The sequence below is a fragment of the Pongo pygmaeus genome, chromosome 15 (genome assembly GCF_028885625.2).
Source record: "Pongo pygmaeus isolate AG05252 chromosome 15, NHGRI_mPonPyg2-v2.0_pri, whole genome shotgun sequence".
In the NCBI taxonomy this organism is placed as follows: Eukaryota; Metazoa; Chordata; class Mammalia; order Primates; family Hominidae; genus Pongo; species Pongo pygmaeus.
In genome coordinates, this window is record NC_072388.2 from 19440637 (window position 1) to 19466629 (window position 25993).

Consider the following 25993-nt stretch of genomic DNA (forward strand, 5'->3'; position numbering starts at 1 on the left):
GAATAATTCCCCAACCCACCACCCCACACAGAATTATACTAGTTGACCTAGAAGTTTACCTTCATCTCCATCAATCACTGAGATCTCCTCATCCATCATCATCAAGGGATCACCCTAGAGAAGGAGATCCACCCAATAGGATGGAGCGGGGAGGGAAAGGGGGGGAAGTTGGCACTCTGAAATCACTTTCTTGTGTGTGTCCTTCTATGGCACCAAGGGATCAAGAAAAACTTCTAAAGAAATATATCCCCACAAAAACTTGGAAACAATCAACTAAAAGAACAAGAAAGTAGAACCTGAAAGGTGAGTTCCTATTAATGACTCGCAGATAATAGAAGTCAGGAATTTATCAGTCAAATAATATCTTTCAGTGTCCAGCTCCTCCACAAAGTTATCCCTGATCTCCCCTGACTGGCATTACAGTCCTTTCCATTAATACTTTCTGTTCTCAAATGGTATAATTCATTTTCCATTTTGTATTATAAATTAACCAATATATTTCAAGATTCAGAGAATGGTTGAAGACTTAAAACTATTTAGTAATAGAAAAAAGTGAGACTCAAATGAGAATTCCTTACCTCATCATCTTGGTCCTTTGGGGGACCTTGGAGTGGTTTATATTCAGGATCTTCACAATCTTTATCAAAGTCAACCCTAAAATTATGCAGAGGCACAACAAAATGTTAATAATGTATCTTCTATCACTAAGGGGACCTAGGATGAAGACCCAGCCACACATATATCCAGCATGAAATAATCTTTACTAGTATTATTTTTGAGATAGGATCTCACTCTGTTGCCCAGGCTGGAGTGTCATGGCCCTATCACAGCTCACCATAGCCTCAACCTCCTGGACTCAAGCGATCCTCCTCCCTCAGCCTCCTGAGTAGCTGGGACTACAGGTGTGTGCCACCACACCCGGCTAATTTTTATATTTTTTGTAGAAGCGGGGTTTTACCATATTGCCCAGGCTCATCTCAAATTCCTGGGCTCAAATGATTCACACGCCTTGGCATCCCAAAGTGCTGGGATTACAGGAGTTGAGCCACCGCGCCTGGTCTTATTTTTATTTTTATATATATATTCTTTGAGACAGAGTCTCACTCTGTAGGCCAGGCTGGATTCCAGCGGCACGATCTCAGCTCACTGCAACCTGTGCCTCCTGGGTTCAAGTGAGTCTCCTGCCTCAGCCTGCTGAGTAGCTGGGATCTACAGGTGCCCACCACCATGCCAGGCTAATTTTTGTATTTTTAGTAGAGATGGGGTTTCACCATGTTGCTCAGGTTGGTCTCAAACTCTTGCGCTCAAGTGATCCCATCCTGGACTAGTCCTTTATTTATTTATTATTTTTATTTTTATTTTGAGATGGAGTCTTGTTCCATTACCTGGAGTGCAGTAGTGCCATCTTGGCTCACGGCAACCTCTGCCTCCTGGGTTCAAGTGTTTCTCCTGCCTCAGCCTCCCGAGTAGCTGGGATTACAGGCATGCGCCACCACTCCTGGCTAATTTTTTTGTATTTTTAGTAGAGACGGGGTTTCACCTTATTTGCCATGCTGGTCTCGAACTGATGACCTTGTGATCCACCCACTGTGGCCTCCCAAAGGGCTGGGATTACAGGCATGAGCCACAGTGCCTGGCCCAGTATTTAATTTGGTGTTTACAGGAATGGCAGGCCAGGTGCAAAACTTTGGGTCAGTCTGGTATAGCATCCAATGGAATAAAAATAATTACAAGAAATTGACAATGTACCATTCATAATTGCTTGAATTTGAAACACTTTGATCAACACAGTTCCTTTTTCTTGACTTTTACTATGTAATTCTTCCTCCTACCCAACTATTTACTTTTTATTATTTCATTTGTATGGTTCATGCTTTTTTGTTTTTATTACTTTGTTCTTCTGAGCAGACAGGTGGCATAAACGATTTGCAATGAATAAATAACCCAATTTCCTTTGAGGGTCCTACACTAGGCAAACTGAGGGTGTGATCATCAAAGAGAAATTTCTCAGTCATGATGGAATGGGGAGGTATTCATTAATTAAGCCAACTGTTTCACATGCCCCTCAGATCTTCATGTGAGAAGTTTTGTTAAACTCACTGGCACCCAAACCAGGGCAACACTGCCCTACCTGGTGGCTCAGTATTAGCATGGCAACTCATCACTGGGACATGTTTTCAGGCAAAATAATACCTTTATGTGTCAGGTACCATTGGGAGGTGATAAACCAGGGCTGAAAGTGCCTAAGGCTCTTCCATAGAAGCAACATATGAGAGCTGCTGGCTGTTATCTTTCAAGAGACCAGTTAAACTCTCAGCTACTGTAGCTGTACAGAAGAGTGTTGTAAACCAAACCAAACAGAACATCAAATAAATGTCATTTACAAGTGACATTCATTTTCACCCTCAGATGTTATCTTATGGCAACATGTGGTTTATGCAGTTTATGGAGTCCTTTCTGCTGGTCCTATTTTTGCTAAGGATCTATCACTTTTGAGTATAATTACAATTAAGAATCCCATTGGGTTCAGTCAAGGCTAGAGTTATCTCACGGCACAAGTTAGAGTTTTAAAAGAATAAATACTAATGCTCACCCTTCTACTATGTCAGAGAAGTTATCCAACACTCGATGTTCTGCTGCAATTGCTTTGTCATCTGGTCGGCCAGCCTTTTCTAGGAAACATAAGGCTGGGTCTGCCCTCATGGTATTATATTTCTCATAGCCTAGAAGAAAAAGGGTCATAGTTGAAGAAAATGAGAGATTTGTTTTGCCTTTATGCTTACTTTATATGCTGCTGGAATAATTAGAATATGTTCTATATTGCTCATAATGGAAAACATAGAATGTTATTTTGGACAACTACTGGGTTTATTACTATATTTAACATTTTTATAGCAATTTAGAATCATGAAGAGTTTTTAACTAGTGATTGACAGCCTTAGGCTCCCAAAGTGCTGGGATTCCAGGTGTGAGCCACTATGCCTTGCCTGCAGTTTTATTTATTTTTATTTATTTATTTATTTATTTTTTGAGATGGAATCTCACTCTGTCGCCCAGGCTGGAGTGCAGTGGTGTGATCTCGGCTCACTGCAAGCTCTGCCTTCCAGGTTCACGCCATTCTCCTGCCTCAGCCTCCTGAGTAGCTGGGACTACAGGTGCCCACCACCACACTCAGCTAATTTTTTATATTTTTTAGTAGAGCCAGGGTTTCACCATGTTAGCCAGGATAGTCTTGATCGCCTGATCTGCCCACCTTGGCCAGTGCTGGGATTACAGGCATGAGCCACCATGCCTGGCACCTGCAGTTTTATTTATCCCATTAAATGTCTCAAAAAAGATGTAGATTAAGTGCCATTACTTTTATTTTATAGGAAAAAAAAGTATTCTTTTAAAAAAAAGACATTCTAATTCACAAAGTCACTTGGCTGAAAGTTAACGCTTACTGCTTTTAGTGCCTGGGATTTGGCATTAGGCAAAACTGCTATAAGAGTAAGGAAATATTCTTACCCCCACTGCATTTTTGTTTTGGCTAGTCAGTCTCCCTTCTTATACTCTACTTTTATTTCACTCAAAAACTGCTGCTCATACCTATATCAGAGTGACTGCTGAACATGTAGACAAATGGGAGGGACATGTACAAAAACAGAAGATTTTCAGCTCTTTCTCTTCAGTGAGGCAGCCAAGCTGACATAGAGATGCAGATCTCTGTAAAGACCCTCACAGGCAAAACCATCACCCTTGAGGTCCTGCCAAGTGACACCAGTGAAAATGTCAAAGCCAAGATCCACAACAAGGAGGGCATCCCACCTGACCAGCAGCATCTGATATTTGTGAACAAACAGTTGGAGGATGGCCGCACTCTTTCAGACTATAACATCCAGAAAGAGTCCACCCTGCAGGTGGTGCTTTGCCTCTGAGGTGACATTATCGAGCTTTCCCTCTGCCTACTCACCCAGAAATACAACTGCGACAAGATGATCTACTGCAATTGTTATGCTAGTGCGCATCCAGAGGAAAGTCATATAAATTAAGTGTGATTATTATTAACAATAGTTGGGGTATATTACCTGTCCTGATTCATGGGACCCTAACTTACCATAGCATACAGTGCAGTAACACACTGCTAACAGTGATTAGAGAACAGATGGGAGGCTCCCTACCTTGAGATTTACCTATCCATCTGGCCCTTCTTGAACATTTATTTATAGGAACTAACTGCTCTGCTCTGGATATTTAAGAACTACTTTCCTGCTCAAATTTATTGAAGATCAATCAGATAACTCAGTTATTTCTCAGGAGCATTTTGCTAAATGTTCCATCCGTGAACATAAATCTTCAGTAGGAAAGGAGTAGAATAGGAGAAGGTACATACCATGTTTAAAGACTCCAATGAGCAGCGACTTGTCAGCCTCACTGTCCCACCAAGTTGTTGGAACCTCCAGTTGATCCACTACTGGGAACCATATGTCAATCTCACTAAAGGTATAAGAGGGCAGAGTCAGCACAGAAATGCAGGAAATTAAAAGTGAGAATCCTTGCAAAGGTTATTATAGGTATCTTCCTGTATCCATTAATTTAAATACTCATGCATCTACCCTATTTCCTCCCACTAGTGTCAAGTATAGGATTAAAGACCTGATATATAGATTTAAATTATCAGGTATCCCAAAGATAGCATAAAATGAAATAAGCAAACCAATCTTTCCTCAAATAAGGTAGGGCATAAATCAAAAAAATATAGCAGAATTTTACCTGGCAATCGCACCCCCTAACACCTTTTCTGCTTGGTCTCCAATAACCTCCTGCCTCAGGTAGTATAGCATTCGTACCCGCAACAGCACCCTACAAAGGACAGAGGAAGAGCTGGCTCAGTAACAGTGTAGAAGTTTGAGGTGGAAAATGTCTGCTAATTCTATGCTTACTTGTTACACTGATGTTTCAAGTGCTTCTTATAACTTTCATCTTGGAACAAAGTGTCAGGGTTATATTTCCGGATCCAATCTGCCTTATGTATATCAAAAGTGCTTTGTGACTTTACTTTTTTTCCTTTGCGTCCACGAGGCACAGGGATAGATAGACCTGGGAAAGGGGAGACATCAAAGACTTGGATTGAGAAAAACCCTTGGACCTCAAAAGGATTAGATTAACTTATAGAAAAACATAAAGTAAAGAGTTGATAACTACCTGAATGATTCTGCAATTCTTTTGTCTTGCCATTTTCAGCTGGGCTAATCAAGTCCCAGATGAAGCCTTTAATATTTTCATCCCCACGGTAGTGTAGAAGACAGTACACGAGAATGGCCCGACAAATGGTCTCCACATCTCGTTCAGTCATACGTCGCTTGAAGCGTCCGTGAGATAAAATATCTCGCCATCGTCCCCAACTAAAAAACAGAAACTATATTAACATTTTTCTGAGAAATGATAGTCCCCTGCCCCTCAGAATCATGTCTCTGAAAAGGTGTGAAACAAAGATCTTAAAAAACATGGTAACAGAATAAACAGAACAAACTCCCTCCAAGGCAAATATTTTTTCACCTTATCCCTTCTTTGATCATAGCCCCCAATTTGAAAGGCAAACCGAGAGTATCTATCAGGACAGAGATGCACTATGCACTACCTCTAATGGTAAGTTGGGGTCTTACCCATATACCAGGAGATGCTTTTCCACCCGAAAGCAGTCAGTGCGCCCATAGGCATGATGACGGTCATGTCTGCGGGAGCGTGGCCGCTCGTCATCCTCACTTTCCAAATCAGAGAATTCCACCAGGTCATCATCTTTCAGAGTGCTAAAGTGGCGCGTTTGTTTTCGTACTCTAGGTGTGTCAATTACCAAATTATTCTATGAAGAGAACAGAAAGAGAAGTAATTCTCTTCCTGATTTGCTCATGGGAAAAGAATAAGACAATTATGGATTACAATAACATTGGATGTAACATGTGTAGATACTCAGATATTTTTTTAAATGACATATAGAATAATCTACAGAAAGCAAAATTATTCAGAAAACAACTACTTTTCTGGGGCCTCCTAGGTAGAAAGTATCCACAACAGCCCTTGTATACAATACACCAGCATAAACCACAATTAGCATCAAATAATCAGAGTAGCTGTAAAGACTCCTGAAAGTAGTGTGGTCTTCTGCGATACCTCCTCCCTAAAAGAAGAAGAAACTCACCTTGCTGTTGAGCAGATCCATGTCTAGGTCAGCCTTTTTGGCCCACTTTTGCCAAAAGTTGGGGTCATCCAAAGAAATATCTGTCCTGTTTTCAGAAGCAACAAAGCTTGCCTAGAGAAAAACAAATGCAGAGGTAAAGCTGACTTTTTTTTTTAAGTGGTGCAAAATCAGCAATTATGTTTTAAAAACATTTTTTTTTGAGACACAGTCTTGCTCTGTCGCCCAGGCTGGAGTACAGTGGCACGATCTCAGCTCACCGCAACCTCCACCTCCCGGGTTCAAGTGATTCTCCTGCCTCAGCCTCCCGAGTAGCTGGGACTACAGGCGCAAGCCACTATTCCTGGCTAATTTTTGTATTTTTGGTAGAGACGAGGTTTCACCATGTTGGGCAGGCTGGGTCTCGAACTCCTGACCTCAAGTGATCTGCCCGCCTCAGCCTCCCAAAGTGCTGGGAATATAGGCATGAGCCACCATCCCCAGCATAAAAACAAAATTAAATCCTAGAGATTCAGGTCTCTATCTGTGTTTTTCTAGCCTCTGGCATAGACAGAACATGCCTTAGCAAAGGTGGACCCTTTTCCTTCAGATTCAATGGTGATGGTTGTAGTTCGTCTTAACAAGATCTGGTCGATGTCCTCTTCACAAAACTTGGAGCCTTCATCATCTTCCTCCATGATGGCTGCATATGCTCCTTTTCTTAAAAGATCCTCAATCTCCTTCTTAGAGAACTGTTGGATCTGTAAAAACCAATAGAAAGATGAAAACACTATCAAGAGAATAATATCTAACCATGCCATAATATTTTAGCTATTATATTTTAAGAAATAATAATTAAGAATCCAAACAAGGTAGTCAAATTCCTGTGTACAAACAGCTTTTGTTTCCCTCTGTCACAATGACCTACTACAAACTTATCTATAAACTAAGAAGACTCACTCCAGTAATGTTGCCATCCCGACCACTCATGGATTGAAGCACAGCCTTATCCAATCCCAACTTGAGGCTAGCCTTATCAAACATCTCTCTCTCGTAGGAATTACGAGTGATGAGGCGGTACACCTTCACAGCTTTGCTCTGCCCAATTCGATGACATCGTGCCTGGGCCTGGTTTAAAATAAAAATGAAAGGAAAGGAGAAAGATATCATAAAATTAGCAAGGGAAAGGATACAAAATACCAATTTATGATTCTTTCACCTCTATAGAACAGCCATGAGATCAACTCAAAACCAAGAGTCAATCTCAAGATGAAATTATCACCCCATCATGTAGACCAGGGGTCAGCAAACTAAAGTCTGCGTGGACATCTGTTTTTAAAAATAAAGTTCAATGGGGACACAGGTGGGACCACCCATTCATTTACATATTATCTATGGCTGTTTTTGTGCTACAGGACTTGGAGGTAAGCAGTTGCAACAGAGACTCGATGGCTCACAAAGCCTAAAACATTTACTGTCTTGTCGTTTACAGAAAACATTTGCTGATTCCCTGACCTAACTGCCACCCTCAACTAAGGAAACAATTCCAAACTCTCTGAAAGGTCTTTCTAAAAGATCCTATTCTTGTTGAAAAATCTCCCAAGTTAGGTAGTTAGTCCCTAAGACAATGAATTCCTTTACCTGCAGGTCATTTTGTGGATTCCAGTCTGAATCAAAGATGATGCAGGTATCAGCAGCTGTAAGATTAATACCAAGTCCACCAGCCCGGGTACACAGTAAGAAGACAAAGCGGTCTGAGTCAGGCTTGCTGAAGCGGTCAATGGCAGCCTGTCGAAGGTTGCCTCTAACTCGCCCATCAATACGTTCATATAAGTACCTGTATGGGAATCACAGAAAAAAAATGTAGGTGGCTAAGCAGAAGTGGAGACCAAAACAGCAGGCTAGGATCAATACCAGTACTCCCATATCAAAGCTGGTCAAAAACCCAAGTTGAGAGTGAGAATCTTAAAAACTTCTCTTATTGCAATTGGTGAACTCTGATTAAATCCAGGCCCTCCTACTTTTTGCTGCTTTATGAGGACAGAGTAACCACAGCCTAGGATGACTCTTTTCTTACCTCCTCTGGATTAAATAATCCTCTAGGATGTCTAGGCAGCGTACCATCTGAGAGAAGATGAGAACTTTATGGCCACCAGCTTTCAGTTTTGGAAGCAACTTGTCAATAAGAACCAGTTTGCCAGCCGAACGCACCATGGCCTGTAGGTGGAAGTCATGAGGGATAATATGGCAAGCTTCACGGAATTCTGTTAGGATTTTTTCTTCGGCACCTGCCAAAAGAAAAATCAAATTATGTTGAGATCCAGTGAACCATATTAAGGTTGTAGTCTATTTAACTAAGAAAGCAAAGGGAAAAAAAAATAATTTGACTTAAGACCAACATTTCTCACACACAGAATTTCAGCACCAAAAAGTCTTAAATCGGCTGGGTATGGTGGCTCATGCCTGTAATCCCAACACTTTGGGAGGCTGAGGCAGGTGGATCACTTGAGGTCAGGAGTTCGAGACCAGTCTGGCCAACATGGTGAAACCCCATCTCTACTAAAAATACAAAAATTAGTCAGGTCTGGTGGCAGAGGCCTGTAGTTCCAGCTACTTCGGAGGCTGAGGCAGGAGAATCGCTTGAATTCGGGAGGTGGTGGTTGCAGTGAACTGAGATTGTGCCACTGCACTCCAGCCTCGGTGACAGAGCGAGACTCCACCTTAAAAAAAAAAAAAAAAAATCAGCCGGGCTCAGTGGTTCACGTCTGTAATCCCAGCACTTTGGGAGGCCGAGGCGGGCAGATCACCTGAGGTCAGAAGTTCGAGACCAGCCTGCCCCATGTGGCGAAACCCTGTCTCTACTAAAAACACAAAAAATTAGCTGGGTGTGGTAGCAGGTGCCTGTAATCCCAGCTACTTGGGAGGGTGAGGCAGGAGAATCGCTTGAACCCGGGAGGCAGAGGTTGCAGTGAGCCGAGATCACATCACTGTACTCCAGCCTGGGCAACAAGAGTGAAACTCCATCTCAAAAAAAAAAAAAAAACTTAAATCATCCTCAGATGTGTCATACAAAATATGCCAAGTAAGGCAGGCCTATGATAACTGGGTTTAAAAAAAGATGTAAATATGTGGACAAGGACTAAGATGGAACACACTATCAGCACCCAAAAGAGACAGAAACAGCAAAATGGAGTGTCAATGAGGACATTTATCCAAGGAACAGAGTAACCTAAGAGTGTTTTTTTTGAGACAGGGCTAGCTTCAAACTCATGGGCTCAAGCAATCCTCCTGCCTCAGCCTCCTAAGTAGCTGGGACTACAGGTACATGCCACTGTGTGGCTAATCTGAGTTCTTATTCATGAAATTCTAAACAGCAAATCCTATTTAATCTTGGAGATTATGTAGGATCAAAGGGGTAGAAAGAACTACAGAAAAACATTCCAAATAAGAATTGTTTTTATTTACTTTCTTTGGAGACAGGGTCTCACTCTGTCACCCAGGCTGGAGTGCAGTGGTATGATCTCAGCTCACTGCAACCTCTGCCTTCTGGGTTCAAGCGATCCTCCAAGCTCAGTCTCCAAAGTAGCTAGAAACACAGATGCCTGCCATCACACCTGGCTAATTTTTGTATTTTTTGTAGAGGTGGGATTTCATCATGTTGCCCAGGCTTAGAATCTCTTTTTTAAAAGGAGAACCATTTCCCATTCCTCAGTCTGCACCCCAAATTAGGTTGGATGAGTCAATGCATCCATTGTCCCCAAGGAGAATCATCTGGAAAATAAACACAGGTACTACAGAAGTTCAGGTATATACCAAGCATTCCCTTACCATTGATGAGATATGGGTGGTTGCAGCACTTGCGCAACTCCATCATTGTGTTAAGTAGATTAGGCATGTTGGTATGACCTGCCCCTTTGGAAAGGAAGGAGAAATTCTTCTCCAAAATAGCCCGATAGTATTTCTTCTGGATATTAGTCAGCTCTACTTCAATAATAGTTTCCTGTTTGGGTGCCAAGTTTTTTTCAACATCCTCTTTGAGTCTTCTCAGCATCATTGGCTTAAGAATGGCCTGTAGCTTTTGAACCTGTGGTCCATTACAGAGAGAAAAATAAATCAATAAGATGAGGGCAAACATTCTCACATTATGTAGAAACATGGAAAAATTAGAGTTTTCCACTATCGAAGAAATGTATACTTTGGATGATGCCACAAATGATGTAGGCACAAGGTTATAAGGAGTTCAGAAAGGCCCTTGAGATACCCATGACAACAGATGTCTGCCTTGTACAAACTTCATCTTTTTTGTCCTGAGTTAGTACCTCATCAGATAGATTTCCTACCTGTTCCTCTGTCTTGAGATCCCCAAAGTCCTTGAGAAACTCTGATTCTGAGGGAAATTGTGACGGTTCCAAGAAATGAAGCAAGCTAAACAGTTCTTCTACAGTATTTTGCAATGGTGTTCCTGTGAGTAGCACCTTGTGTTCCTAGAAATGGAGGAAACAAAAGAATAAAATTTAAAAACATGAAGGACTTCTGGGGTTTCCTATCAAGTATATAATCTTTAATGTATATAACCTTTAATTTCTTTTATCTATAAAATGATGAGAATGGACCAGATCACTGGTCCATTAACTTTTCTTCCATTTATCCCCTCTTTTGATAAATACAAAGCATTCAAGAAATCCCTCTGACATTAATGTATTGAAATAACAAATATTATAAGCAAATTAAAAAACAGTAATTCTGATTATGTTTATTCCAATTACATACGTCTCTCCATATTCAACTCCCCACAGATATCCTAAAATCTGCTGTCCTCTATGGAATGTAACTGAGCTGGATTAAATATGGTCATTAATTTGCTGCTGTTCCTCCTAACAAGGTTCACCCCTAGGCTTGCCTTATTACTTGCAAGAACAAGAATGTAGCAGAAGTGACACTGTGTGAGTTTCAGAGCCTATCTCAAAGGTTGCTGTTTCTACTTTTGCCCTCTTGGAATACTGCCCTGAGACTACCACGCAAAGAAGCCCCATCTGGCCTATGGAGGATGAGAGGCCATGTGGAACCCAGGTGCTCCAGATAAAAACCAGCATCAACTGCCAGCTGCAGCAATACTGACTCCAGGCAAGATCATCGTAAGAACCAACTAGCTGAAGTCAGCCTAAGTGGCTGAGCTAGAAGATCATGAAAAATATAGTTGTTGTAGGACCTTAAGTTTTGGAGTATTTTGTTATGCAGTAATAATAGGTAACGAATATAGTTTCCTACCTCCTCTTCTGGTTATCACTAAACTTCCCAATTCTAAAATGTATGACTTTTACATGACTTTCAGGTTACCATTCCCATAGGTCAACCCCACTGTTCAATACCACGATTCAGACTTTTCTTCTCTGCTAAACTAGGGTTATTTTAATACCGCAAGGAATTAAGGTTAATTCCAGGTGTTTCTGCTCACAAGTCAGTGTGGAACTCACCAGGTCCATGTGCTTGAGACTATCAAGCAGCTTGCAATTACGGTTTTTCAGTCGATGGGCTTCATCAATGATAACACAACGCCATTCAATTTCACGAAGCTCAGGACAATCTGACAAAATCATCTCAAAAGTGGTGATCAGAGCGTCAAACTTGTATGCGCCTGGGATGAGGCGTCCCTAAGCATGAAGGCAGCAAAGTCAGAAAAACCAAAAATGTACCTAAATGAGGAGCTCTTCTGAATTACTTGTCTATATTAAGGCATGTTTAATAGGCAATACAAACTGCACCACCACCCACCTCCACCGCTGTTTATCTTCCTGAAAAATAGTGCCATTATCACTGAATGTAAGATACATTGCTTCCTCAACATATTCAGCTTCTTGGGAAAATGACAGACTCATTGAATGAGAGGCTAGACATTTTTTACTCTGCTGTATGCCTAGCTCATGTATCTCTGCCCTAGATCTTTTGTTGATTAACAATGAAATCCACAACTGCTGGACAATGCTGAACCATACAAGATAATAAAAATGAAAATAGCTAATACAGAACATAATATTGGCTGATGTCTAAAAATTGACAAAAGAATGAAATCATTTTAACAAAATTAAAAGCTGCAAAATATGATGAAAAGATTTGATTTGGTAGAAATAAAAAAAGAAAACTAATAATAGCAGAAAAACAATAAAATTCATGTTAATACACGATGGATAATTCCAATTTTGTTTTCAAATTTACATGGAAAAAGGAACTGATCTTTTTTTTTCTTTTTTTGAGACAGTCTCTCAACTCTGTCACCCAGGATGCAGTGCAGTGTGACGATCTCGGCTCACTGCAGCCTTCGCCTCCTGGTTTCAAGCGATTCTCCTGCCTCAGCCTCCTGAGTAGCTGGGATTACAGGTGCCCACCACCACACCTGGCTAATTTTTATATCTTTAGTAGAGATGGAGTTTCACCATGTTAGCCAGGCTGGTCTAGAACTCCCGACCTCAGGTAATAAGCCCACCTCGGCCTCCCGAAGTGCTAGGATTACAGGCATGAGCCACCACGCCCAACCATTTAGAAAAAGAAACTGATCTTGATGAAAATTTCAGTAGACTAAAAAGAGGAAAAGAAATAAGCTCACTACCACACGGATTAAGTGGCTAAAGGAATTTAATTTCTGTAAAATACTGTGATTAAAATTCACTGATGCTGACAAAATTCTACTTAAAATGTGTATGTTCATAAATAAAACCAGAACTTCTACCAGATCAAATGTCTACTAGGTAAAAAAAATAGCAAAGTCAAAAAAATGCCCTGCACACTGCTATACAAAAATGCCTTAAACCACAGGCATTTTTGCATAGGCATATTGAAGACTTTCAATAAAAGTCTTCTATTCATATATAGCCCCTAAAATACCAGGTACTTTGGCCAACTTTCTCTAAGCCATAGTATTTCCAAGACATGCAACTCACCCGTGAATCTTTGCAGTACATTTCATACTGTTGAATCATCTGCCTGCTGGCCAGACTGCCATGGTACACAATAGTGTTCATTTCTGTCCATGTATTAAATTCTCGCTCCCAGTTAGTAATTGTGGACAGTGGGGCAATGACCAAGAAGGGACCATGGATGCCCACATTATATACTTCCTGCAAGAAGGCAATGGACTGAATAGTTTTGCCCAATCCCATCTCATCAGCCAGGATGCAGTTCTGCCTGCAGATTCACCATGGGAAAAAAAAAATGTTAAAAGATACTATCTTTAAAAAAAATAGAGTATGTAGGAAGAAATTGTTTCAACAGAAAACAAATAAAAATAATCCCAGAACTAAGCTTACATCTTATGGGCCCATTCTTTCCTTTACCTGTTATACCAATTAAAGAGCAGCCAATTGACCCCTTCCAACTGATATTCCCGTAGCTGGTTTCTGTTTTTATATTCATGTGATAGCTCCAATTTCTTCCAGGCACTTGCCTGCGGACGATTCTAAAAAACAAGACGTTTGAATAAATGGAGTGGAGACATTACCAAAAGGTAAGACTTACGAGGTAAGCTCTAATAGTAAAATCAATTCAAAACAACACTGTTTGGATTAAAACATGTCAAATATATTTAAATTCATGAGTTCATAACGTTACTTTATGGGTCCATAATGATCACAAATAGCTGACAACATCACAAAACACAACCTGACGGAAGTACACACCACCATCTATGAAGCAGTTACTGGCTTCCCTCTCTCATCTGATTAAGCCTGTAGAACAGTGATGTCTAACAGAGCTTTCTACAACGTTAAAAATCAAAAAACAAACAAAAAAACATGGCTAGTGGCTACTGTACTAGACAGCACAGCTCTAAAATGTTTTATTGGACAGTGTAGCTCTAAATCTAAGCATTCATGTGAAATATCAGGGACAGAGAACATGTAAAAAAGTACCAAGGGTAATCAGCAAACTTCAGCCTATGGAAAATCCGACAAAACAAATCACCTGATTTCTTCATGAGAAAATTATAAGGGAGGGAGAGGATGAGATTAAGGGGGAGCTTAAAAGAAACTTGAGACATATTAACTGATAGCAATATATGGACCTTACTGAGAACCAAATTTAAATGATTTAACAAAAATTAGAACACAATCAGGGAAATGTATGCAATGATTGGTACCAATGACTTGATGATATTAAAGAATGATTAAATTTTTTAGGTGTAATAATGGTATTATTTCTTTTAGGCAAAAACACTGTAATATTTACAGATGAAATAAATGAATCTGGGATTTGATTTAAAATAACCTGGGAAACAGGAATTAATGGGTAGGAAAATATATGACACAAGACTGGATATGTACTGATAATTGTTACGTGGGTGATGGGTACATTATACCATTTCTTCGATTTTTAGATGTTTGAAATTTCCATAATAAAAAGCTAGAACAACAAAAAATTTCATAGGGGAAAAAAATTTAATCATTTCTTACGTAGGCCTTTATACTCTAATGCAAATGTACTTACCACCCTTTTGAGTTCTGGGTGCCTTGACTGAATCCGTTTAAATTCTCGAATCTTGCCCTCATCAACATCTTCTTTTAGCTCCCATGTGCTATCCTCATAGGGCAGAGAGCACCATTTCACTAGGTAATAAATAACGGGCTAGGAGAGAAGAAACCAAAGCCTTAAGAAACTGATTCTGTGTTCTCTGCTCCGGTTAAAGAATAAAAATTTGATTGTAAAATCAGGTCACAAAGTATCAGTACCTAGAAGCTGTTGAAAAAGGCCAAACACACCGACCAAAAGTTCACCTTCTGATGCGCTATATGGCTTTGATCATTCTTCAAAGCAATTTATCAGAATCTGTTCTAAAAGGAAAATTTCTACCCACTAGTTTCTAGAACACTAAGCACTAAAACATGCTCATCAACTAAACAGATGAAAAAAAAGACTAATCTTTTCCTATACCATGTTGAAATTAAAAGATATGTTTCTGTGCCATACTATTCTCCTGGAGCCAAATTTGACACAGTGGCAACTAGGCTACCTTTAGGATGAGGACTATCAGTTTATACTGGCTTCTGGGCCCCTAGAGCTCATTGCAGATGCACCTCAAGAGCACTTACACGGTGATAAAGAAATGTCCTTGTGAGCCCCAGGAAGCTAGCAGCTAACAAGAGGTTATCACCAGAAAGAGGTACTAAGAGTAAAGAAGGAAGAGAAAATGCTAAAAAGTTCAACTACAGTAAGTACTAGTTTATGTAGGTATTCCACTGAAAGTGAAGGGGCAGTGACCAATGGTAAATGGCTCCTATTTTCACTATTCAAGATGATCACTGCACTTACTGCATCTCCATTTTTGGTTTATGAAGTATAAAGCAAGGATTAGATTGGGCCTAGTGTAATCAACAAGAATCTCTATCAATTCATAGAAAACTTAAAATAGCCAACAAAATATGTGAAAGTGCCTCAACGTAGTCACAGATCTCGAATCTCTGGAATTGATCCAGCTGCTTGCTCTTTTACCTTTTTCTTTATCATAGTAACTCAGGTCACTCTCTATATAAAGCCATTTGTCCAGGTCACACATTTCCAGCATAATATCTATTGTAATATTTATTTCCACCATTAGGTAATATAAAATGGATGACAAACTTATTTTGCAGAGGGGGGAAAAATGGGTATATAGAATAGTATTAGCCAATACTGGGAGCATAAATTATAGTATTAGAGTATGAAAATATTATCATCTGTCATGTCATTTGCAAGACATTCCAAAGGGGCCTAACTAAAGGCCAATTGCTTTTAGAAGGGTAGGTATGATAAAAAGCATAAGACTGTCAAGGTTGGAAAGGCTGAGATCCTGAAAAATGATGAGAATTTAAGAGTAGCTAACAACCTGCTCTAAAACCCGGCCCATTCTCCACTCAACTCACACAAACAAACACACAATACTACCACCCCAACTTCAAAAGCAGAATACGTTATGTGAAGCATGCTTGTTAGGATTTAAAGACAATGAATTACACCGCATCCTGGATATCTAAGATTCTGAGGCTCTGAGTGAACCTGAAGACTTATAAAGTAGAATAAACTTCGGAATTTTATAGAGGAAAGAATTTAACTCAGAGGTCCTGTTAGAATGATGTATGGGAGGATCAAGTCACTTGAAAAAGCCATGAAAAAGCCCAGCTCACCCACTGAACACTAACATCTTAAAAAGGTTCTGCTGTTCTCTACTGGTCACTGTATAAAGTGTCAGATGTGATAAAAATTTTCTTTATGATCCTGCTAAGCTAAACCAAAAAGTGCTACTGGAAGTAAAAATAAAGTGACAAATTCTAAGAAAATGATGGTTTATAGCCTAAAAAAAATTAGAAGTAAATTTAAAAGAAAGCTGAATTCACTGGTGGCTAAGACCTAGATGACCATTTGAAAATGAAAAAGGTGCCAGGCGTAGGTGGCTCACGCCCGTAATCCCAGCACTTTGGGAGGCCAAGGCAGGGAGATCACTTGAGGTCAGGAGTTCGAGACTAGCCTGGCCAACATGGTGAAACCCCGTCTGTACTAAAAATTTAAAAACTAGCCAGGCATGATGGCACGCGCTTGCAGTCCCAGCTACTCAGGAGGCTGAGGCACGAGAATTGCTTGAATCTGGGAGGCGGAGGTTGCAATGAGCCAAGATCACACCATTGCATCCCAACCTGGGTGACAGAGTGAAGATGGTCTCAAAAAAAACCAAAAAAAAGAAACAGAAAAAAGAGAAAAATAAACTAATTAAAATACAGATTCAAATATAGATCTGCTTTTTTGTTTGTTTTTTTGAGACGGAGTCTCACTCTGTTGCCCAGGATGGAGTGCAATGGCGTGATCTTGGCTCTCCACAACTTTTGCCTCCCGGGTTCAAGTGATTCTCCTGCCTCAGCCTCCCAAGTAGCTGGGACTATAGGCGCGTGCCACCACACCCGGCTAATTTTTGTATTTTTAATAGAGACGGGGTTTCACTATGTTGGCCAAGCTGGTCTCAAACTCCCAACCTTGTGATCTGCCCACCTCAGCCTCCCAAAGTGCTGGGATTACAGGTGTGGGCCACCGCGCCTGGCCAGAAGATCTGTTTTAATGACAAATGAAGAGACATTTAACTAATGGTGAGTTCAGGAAGTAGCCCATCCTCAAGAACATGATTTGTAGAAAGCTAGGAGCGAGCCTGTAGAAGTATTTTTATATTCATAAATTTAGGAATTTGTGAAGTATCCCTTTCCTCTGCCCAACACCCCACCTCCAACTGTATGTCAAGAGTCTCCCATTTAAAATATGAGGAAAAATGAGACCAAGATGAATGACTTTTCAGTACTTAGCTTCTACATGTTTGACTTTACAGAAATCTTTCCTTTTAGCATCTCTCCCTACTCCCTTACCTCCCATTATCTTTCAAAGGATTCCACGAAAAATTTAGAAATACCTTTTCAGTCCAAGGGATTTTGCATCCATACCCGAAAAATAAAGGATTGGCAAACCCACCAGCAGAAATCTAAGAGGATGTTCACGTTACTCACCTCCCCATTGTCCTTGTCAATACTGTGAGACTCATCCAATATCCTATCCACCTCTACGTAGTCTGGATTAAAGGGCTCTTCATCCTAGATGAGTTATGAAACCAAACAATAAGACCAAAAGATCACTGTCCAGTAAACCCACTCCTCTACCTCACCTTTAGCAGATAATCCTACTTCAAAATTTTTAAAGAAATCAGAAGCTATCCAATGGGCATTCTCCTTTTTCATAACATCAAATCCTATGAATTTACCAGGGTCTATACCTGACTTCTCACCTGCTACCAGTGAGTGTCTCTTTCTAACAGAGGTCCTTCTCTCCATATATGCTCTGGTGTTCATTGCTTCTTGTATTCTTAGGAATCCCTCTACCGAGTCATTGCTATAAATACATGTATATGTTCCACATTTCACATTTTAAAATAAGACCTCTTTTGATTCTACATCTCCCGCAACTATTTTTCTACTCTGCTTTATACCTAAACCTTTTTTTTTTTTTTTTTTTGAGGTACAGCCTTGCTCTGTCGTCCAGGCTGGAGTGCAGTAGAGTGATCTTGGCTCACTGCAACCTCCACCTCCTACATTCAAGTGATTCTCCTGCTTCAGCTTCCCGAGTAGCTGGGATTACAGGCGCCTGCCACTACGCCTGGCTAATTTTTGTATTTTTAGTAGAGACGGGGTTTCACCGTGTTGGCCATGCTAGTCTCAAACTCCTGACCTCAAGTGATCTGCCTGCCTTGGCCTCCTGAAGTGCTGGGATTACAAGCATGAGCCACTGTGCCCGGCCCCATACCTAAACTTTTTCAAGGGTTTAAACACATGCTATTTCCATTCCTTCATTTCTTTCACTTGTCCATCCATTCCACTTTTTCTTCTACTTGCAACATACAACCAAAACTACTCTTATCAAGGATGAACGCCGCAAATATAACAGACATATTTCTTCAGTCATCTTGCTCCAGCGTTTAGGGATAAACCTGGATATTGGAAATTAAAGCTCCTTATCCCTATTTCTAATCACACTGGATTAGAAACTTGAGAAAATAAATGTTCTTTCTTAATAATAGGTCTACAGAAACCATCAATAGCTAAAGAAAGACAGACGAAGAATGCCTCAAGTGGACCAGCAGTCAGTGTATCATCAGTTTTGAAAATACTTCATGTGCATTGAGGAAATCAATTTCAAAATACCCTATAACTAATAAATGAACCATATTTAAACCTAAGAAAACAATGCAAGGGCAGTTAAGTAAGGGAAGTCAATGACCAAAATTGAAAGTTTACACCCATATATAGAAACCAATTACAAGTATTTTGAAGAATCAGCCAAGGCTGACAACCCCAGTAATTTGTGCTTCTATGAAAGAAATGACAGGCAATACCTATTCCTAATTACCTCGTGGAAGAAGTGTCTCATCTGAGCCATTTTGGTTTTGAAGCGCTTTAATTTTTGATGTATCCTCTTATCCTTCTCTAGTTGGGAGATAGTAGCCCATTCACAATGCAGATAGGAGCTAAGGGGGATGGAAAAATCCAGTCATGGTGCAAGTAAAAGAAGGTGGCAGGCTACTGTCTGAAATTTTGGGATTAGTCAGAAGCGGACATAACAAATATAGGCTCAAATTGGGAGACAGTCTCTTAGGTCAGTGCTTCTGAAACTCTAATTTGTATACAAACCACCTGGTATGGGATGTGCTTGAAAGCCCACATTTCTAAAAAGCACCCAAGTAATGCTAACTCTGCTGATCCATGGGCCATATTTTGAGTAGCAAGATCTTAGTGCTAAACTAAGGTAAAGAGAATCACAAGACATTTTATCAGGAACCACCCTCACCCCACTTACCTACAAGGAAATAATAAGAGTCATGTCAATTACTGAATTTCTCTCTGAATAGCCATTTTTCCCCATTAAAAACAGCAATCTGGGCTACAAGACTATAAAAAAGGGACACATTCCCACCCAGGATACCCAGGAGAACTTTTTACCACCCTGTGGAATTTGGGGTGACAAGCTTTTTGCACAGAGCACGTACTAGTTCTTGTACTTGACAAAGAATTCTTCTGCTTCAGTATATTGTCCAGAAGGGAGCTAAGAAAAAAGAAATAAATTAGTCACTAGTCCCTTATTTGTAAAAGAATGAACTTTTAAATTTTAACCACACATTGCAGAACTTCATACCAATAATCTCTGAATATATTAATAACTCAGAGATTAAGGAACTAGTCTGGTACTTCAATAATAGAGGCCTGATAGCTGGAAAAAGTAAGCCTTTACCCACTCTAAACAGGTAAGTAAAAGAAGCACCAGTAAAGCACTTCCTGTTTTCTAGCTAACTTTCCTCCATCATCTCTCAAAACTACACCCTAGTAATATATCTGACATCCAAAGGTGCTCATTAAATAAAGCCTGTGAACATAGCATTACGGGTTAATATTAAGATAGAGAAAAGCCAGGCGCAGTGGTGCACAATGGTAGTCCCAGATACTCAGGAGGCTGAGGCAGAAGAATAGCTCAAGCCCAGAAGTTCATAGTGTGCTACGATCACATCTATGAATAGCCACTGCACTTTAGCCTGGGTAACATAGTTAGTTAGACTCTATTTAAAAAAAAAAACAAACAAACTGTCTATTTAAAAAAAAAAAAAAAAAAAAAAATAATAATAAAAAGACCTCACCTCCTTCTTCACAATCCGCATAGAAAGCACTTTGTCTACAATGGCTGCATCTTCTTCACTGGGATTCTCCTGCAGCAAAAGATGCAGTCAGTCAACAGATGATTGTGACCAGCAAGGCAATCCTCTGAAATCACTTGAGTTTACAGCTTACCACAAAGAACTGCATGGATGGCAAAGTCTCGCCATCTGGTTCTTGCACTGGTTCAGGGAGGATAGGCTCAGGTTTTATTGGACCAGTTACATCCACCTCTTCTTCTTCTTCATCATCTGTGATCTTTATATCCAGGTCCTCTGTATATTTTTTTCGCTTAACTTGGCGGTTTGAGCGTCTCTTCTGTAGAGCAAAAAGTAGTTAGAGTGACTAGTTAGGTCTCTCACAGAGAAGACTTTTAAAATTATTTGCTCATGGTCATGTACTTAGATTTTACTCCAAAATTTTCATGAAAAATCAGACCAAAAGATGATAAGGAGATTATTTGTCAAACAATGTGATTATGCTATGTATTGACCATATATCAATTTGCTTAACTGCTTTATGAAAGGCCAAGAATCCACTGAGAAAAACCTGTCCACTAGTGGCAAGAAGCTCTGGGAAATCAAAACTGGATTCTCAGGCTGCAGGGTGCAATATAATTCACACTAGAAGCAACTTGTTAGTGCAAAAATGCAAGAATATTTTATTTCCATTTTTTGCTTTTTTGTCTTAGTTCTAAAGGTTTTTTTGTTTTAATAAACAGAATCTACTGTATGTACTATTCTGCCACTTACTTTTTTACTTAATGATATTTCCTGGAAATGTTTTCCATATACATTTTTTATTTACCTTATTCTTTCAAGTGGCTGAATTAAACATTTTCTAATTAAGTAATTTAAGCAACACTTCCAGCTCATGATAAAAAACTGGGAAGGAGGTTTGGTACAGTGGCTCATGCCTGTAATACCAGCACTGTGGGAGGCCGAGGCAGGCAGATCACCTGAGGTCGGGAGTTTGAGACCAGCCTGGCCAACATGGTGAAACCCCATCTCTGCTAAAAATACAAAAATTAGCCGGGCCTTATTTTTCAATTATTATTATCTCTCTGGAAAACCTCAAAGGATCAAATGAAAGAACTACTGAAACTAGTAAACTTGAATGGTATAAAACTAATTCTTAAAAAATCAATAGCATTTCTACATATAATCAACCAGAAAATATAATAAAAGATCCCAGTTATGAAAACACAAAGATTAATTATCTACGAAACTAAATTGGCTGGGAGTGGTGGCTCACACCTGTAATCCTAGCACTTTGGGAGACCGAGGTGGGTGGATCACCTGAGGTCAAGAGTTTGAGACCAGCCTGGTCAACATGGTGAAACTCTGCTAAAAATACAAAAATTAGCCGGGACTGGTGGCGGATGCCTGTAGTCCCAGCTACTCAGGCGGCTGAGGCAGGAGAATCGCTTGAACCCAGGGGCTGGAGGTTGCAGTGAGCAAACTTCATTGTATAAAATTAATTTTATACCAATACAAATATAATTTTATATTTTAAAATGTTATATTTTTGTTTCACCCAATAGACTGTCAAAAATCAGCAAGTTTGATCAAAATATTTTAAAGTAAGAATTGATACATTTTTGGTGAGAATACACATAGGCACTACTTCCATGAAGAAAAATTTGGCAACACCCTTTGAACCTATCAATTCCACTTCAAAGATACTATCCTATAAATCTGCATATGTGCACAAATCTCTGGAGCATTACTTGTGGGAGTAGGAGACCAGAAAAAACCTAAAGGCCCATCAACAGGGGATTGGTTCAATAAATTATGCTATAGCCTTAAAACTGAATCATACTATAGAACTATTAAAAAAGAGTACAGGCTGGGTGCAGTGGCTCACACCTGTAATCGTAGCACTTTGGGACTCAGGTGGCAGGATCACTCGAGCCCAGGCGTTCAAGACCAGCCTGGGCAACAGAGTGAGACCCTGTCTCTATTTTATAAAAAATATAAAAATAGCCGGGCACGGTGGCTCACGCCTGTAATCCCATCACTTTGGGAGGCCGAGGCAGGCGGATCACGAGGTCAGGAGATCGAGACCATCCTGGCTAACACGGTGAAATCCTGTCTCTACTAAAATACAAAAAATTAGCCAGGTGTGGTGGCGGGCGCCTGTAGTCCCAGCTACTCGGGAGGCTGAGGCAGGAGAATGGTGGGAACCTGGGAGGCGGAGCTTGCAGTGAGCTGAGATCGCGCCACTGCACTCCAGCCTGGGAGACACAGTGAGACTCTGTCTCAAAAAAAAAAAAAAATATATATATATATTATATATATATATAGACATACATACATACATACATTAAAAAGAATGGGGTAGACTTATAATACCAAATGTTGAAGATGTGTATCAACTGGAACTCTACTGGTGAAGTATAAAATGACATAATCACTTTAGAAAACTTAACAGATTCCTACAAAGTCACGTTTGTATATCCATAAAGTCAAATATTACTGAAGAAAAAAATAAACTACTCATTTATTTAGCATGGATGAATTATCAAAAACATTATGCCTTTCTCATTGATGTGTGGGCAGAAGAAAAAGAACGACAAAAAATTATGCTGAAAGAAGTGAGACCCAAAAGTACATACTGTATGATACTACTTAAAGTTCAAGGCCGGGCATGGTGGATCACACCTGTAATCCCAGCACTTTGGAAGGCCAAGGCGGGCAGATCATTTGAGGTCAGGAGTTCAAGACCAGCCTGTCCAACATGGTGAAACACTGTCTCTACTAAAAATACAAAAAAATGAGATGGGCATGGTGGCGTGCACCTGTAATCCCAGCTACTCGGGAGGCTGAGGCACGAGGATCACTTGAATACAGGAGGCCGAGGTTGTAGTGAGCCAAGATCACACCACTGCACTCTAGCCTGGGTGAGAGTGAGACCCTGTCTCAAAAAATAAATAAAATAGCCAGGCGCGGTGGCCCACGCCTGTAATCCCAGCACTTTGGGAGGCCAAGGCGGGCATATCACAAGGTCAGGAGATCGAGACCATCCTGGCTAACACGGTGAAACCCCGTCTCCACTAAAAATATTAAAAAATTAGCTGGGCGTGGTGGCAGGCGCCTGTAGTCCCAGCTACTCAGAAGGCTGAGGCAAGAGAATGGTATGAACCCAGGAGGCGGAGCTTGCAGTGATCGGAGATCGCACCACTGCACTCCAGTCCAGCCTGGGCGACACAGGGAGACTCCGTCTCAAAAAATAAATAAATAAATAATAAATAAATAAATAAATAAATAAATGAAGTTCAAAAATAGGCTAAGTTAATCTATGGTAAGAGAGAGCAGAACAGCAGTTAGTTGCCTATGCCCTGGAGTGAGGAACTGGATTGACTACAAGGGAGTACAGGGGAGCTTACTGGGGTGAAGGAAACATTTTCTTCACTTGGTGAAGTAACTTGGATACATTTGTCAAAACTATACAAATAAAATTTGTGCATATTTTATGATATGTATATTCTACTTCGTTTTAAAAAGTCTGGGAGGATAAATAAACTAAATTATTTCTAGAGAATAACAATTTCTAGAAGATACTTTCTACTTTTTACTTTATATATTTCTGGATGACTTGATTTTTATCACATCCATCATATAGTATTCTTAAAATGACCTTTTTTAAAAAAAAATTTAGGAAACACTTTAAACAAGTACTTAGATTTGCTTTAAAATAATCTAGGGTGGGCCGGGAGCGGTGGCTCATGTCTCTAATCCTAGCACTTCGGGAGGCCGAGGTGGGCAGACTGCCTGAGCTCAGGAGTTCAAGACCAGCCTGAGCAACATGGTGAAACCCCATCTCTACTAAAAATATAAAAAATCTCCCGGGCGTGGCAGCATGTGCCTGTAGTCTCAGCTACTCTGGAGGCTGAGGCAGGAGAATTGCTTGAACCCGGGAGGCGGAGGTTGCAGAGAGCTGATATTGCACCACTGCACTCCAGCCTGGGCAAGAGAGCAAGACTCTGTCTCCAAAAAAAAAAAAAAATAATAATAATAATCATCATCCTGGGTGCCGTGCACTGGAGACCATGTCTGGGGACAGCAGCTGCAGCCAGACCCTGAGCCGGGCCATCCCTGCCACTTACTGGGTGGTGCTGGGCAAAGGCATGCAGCTACAGCACAATCCCCCAGGGGCACAGTCTTCAGCACCACCCCAGGAGGTACCAGGATCATCTACGACTAGAAATTCCTGGAGTGTCGGAACTCACCCATGACGAAAACACCCCCGAGGGATCTGCCCACCATTCCTGGGGTCACCAGCCCTGCCAGTGATGAGCCCCCAAAAGAAGCCAGCCAGAGCCACTTGTGCAATGGCCCAGAAGGTCAGTGGGCGGGCCGTGAGGAATCACAATTTGAGATGGACATTTAAAGGACCAGCCATCAGATTGCGCACTGCCTATGGGCTCCTCCAGGCCTTTCTGGGAGGAATCACACCAGCTAGGCCTTATGAAAATTATCACACTGGGCAGGCGTGGGACGTGGGGTCGGCCACCCCAGCTTTCTCTCCTTCACTCAGGGCACCTGCCCTTTCCTCTTTGTGAAAACTAGCAGATTATTTCCTAGTGCCCTAGTGCCTCTGCTGATGCGGGAGCTGCTGCCCCAAAGGGTGTGACCCCTGCCAGCACACCCTGCAGCAGAGTGCCAGGAGTGCCAGGAAGTGGACAAGAATGAGCCATTCCTTCCAAATAATCCAATGATCGGCTCTTCTAGCCCTGTGCTCTGTGGGCGCAGCCACCCCTTCTTTAGGTTGATGTGCCTGGGAAAGCTCCCCTCCCCCTCCTTCCACAAGAGAGGAAATAAAAGCCACTTTCGCCACAGGGCCAAGAGTTGGGTCCTATCTGAAAAAAATAAAATAATCCAAAAGGCGGGCAGGACTAGAGTGGAAGTAAGGACAGTGGGAAGTGAGCCATCTGCTGATAAATATTAAAGTGGGAGAATGGGAACATGGGACTTCATTAAAAATCTACTTTTGTGTATGTCTGAAAATTTTCCTAATAAAAAAGAAAGTAGAGGAGGAGAATGGGTAGATCTATCTTTTCCACTAAGAACAACCTCCAAGACGTATCATTAGGGAAAACACACAGTAGAGAAGAGTAGGTATGGAATATTAATATTTAGTAGAAGTAGAGTGTTCATGAAAGAAAGAAATATTTCTAGAAGGATATACAAGAAATTGGTAACAGAGGCTACCTCTGGGGAGAACTGGGAGACTGTGAGGCTGGGTTCTAGGAAACTTTTTACAGTGTCTACTTTATTGCACTGTTGTAATTTTTCTCATACACATTTTTTTTTTTTTTTTTTTTGAAACAGAGTTTCGCTCTTGTTGCCCAGGCTGCAGTGCAATGGCATGATCTCAGCTCACTGCAACCTCTGCCTCCCAGGTTCAAGCGATTCTCCTGCCTTAGCCTCCAGAGTAGCTGGGATTACAAGCATGCGCCACCATGCCCAGCTAATTTTGTATTCTTAGTAGAGACAGGGTTTCTCCATGTTGGTCAAGCTGGACTCGAACTCCCGACCTCAGGTGATCCACCTGCCTCAGCCTCCCAAAGTGCTGGGATTACAGGCATGAGCCAGCACACCTGGCCTCATATATGTATTTTTAAACTGAAAAATCAAATGGC

The 25993-nt window shown here is 40.8% G+C and overlaps 1 protein-coding gene, 1 non-coding gene and 1 pseudogene across 21 annotated transcripts in view; 1 reads left to right on the forward strand and 2 right to left on the reverse strand.

Moving 5' to 3' along the window:
- CHD8 (chromodomain helicase DNA binding protein 8) overlaps positions 1–25993 on the reverse strand; it is a 69573-nt gene that overhangs the window by 10066 nt on the left and 33514 nt on the right. For 13 of the 20 annotated variants that reach the window (XM_063651397.1, XM_063651399.1, XM_054448243.2 and 10 more), the window contains 24 exons: positions 20485–20667; positions 20334–20402; positions 19692–19747; positions 19055–19172; positions 17662–17745; positions 14630–14767; positions 13483–13604; positions 13090–13333; positions 11629–11805; positions 10495–10638; positions 9983–10238; positions 8232–8442; positions 7796–7991; positions 7115–7282; positions 6736–6915; positions 6179–6289; positions 5646–5842; positions 5185–5384; positions 4923–5103; positions 4753–4842; positions 4373–4476; positions 2594–2723; positions 579–654; positions 60–114 (listed from right to left, as the gene is read on the reverse strand). In XM_063651397.1, the coding sequence (XP_063507467.1) occupies positions 60–114; positions 579–654; positions 2594–2723; positions 4373–4476; positions 4753–4842; positions 4923–5103; positions 5185–5384; positions 5646–5842; positions 6179–6289; positions 6736–6915; positions 7115–7282; positions 7796–7991; positions 8232–8442; positions 9983–10238; positions 10495–10638; positions 11629–11805; positions 13090–13333; positions 13483–13604; positions 14630–14767; positions 17662–17745; positions 19055–19172; positions 19692–19747; positions 20334–20402; positions 20485–20667 (3490 nt within the window). The remainder of the gene's footprint in view (positions 1–59; positions 115–578; positions 655–2593; positions 2724–4372; positions 4477–4752; positions 4843–4922; positions 5104–5184; positions 5385–5645; positions 5843–6178; positions 6290–6735; positions 6916–7114; positions 7283–7795; positions 7992–8231; positions 8443–9982; positions 10239–10494; positions 10639–11628; positions 11806–13089; positions 13334–13482; positions 13605–14629; positions 14768–17661; positions 17746–19054; positions 19173–19691; positions 19748–20333; positions 20403–20484; positions 20668–25993) is intronic. The other 7 variants (XM_063651400.1, XM_054448245.2, XM_063651403.1 and 4 more) reach the window with 1 other exon arrangement.
- Positions 2061–2170, reverse strand: LOC129013437 (small nucleolar RNA U6-53/MBII-28). The gene has a single exon (XR_008493913.1). It is a non-coding gene; the product is annotated as a small nucleolar RNA U6-53/MBII-28 (small nucleolar RNA).
- LOC129012528 (eukaryotic translation initiation factor 4E-binding protein 1-like) lies at positions 24401–24741 on the forward strand (annotated as a pseudogene).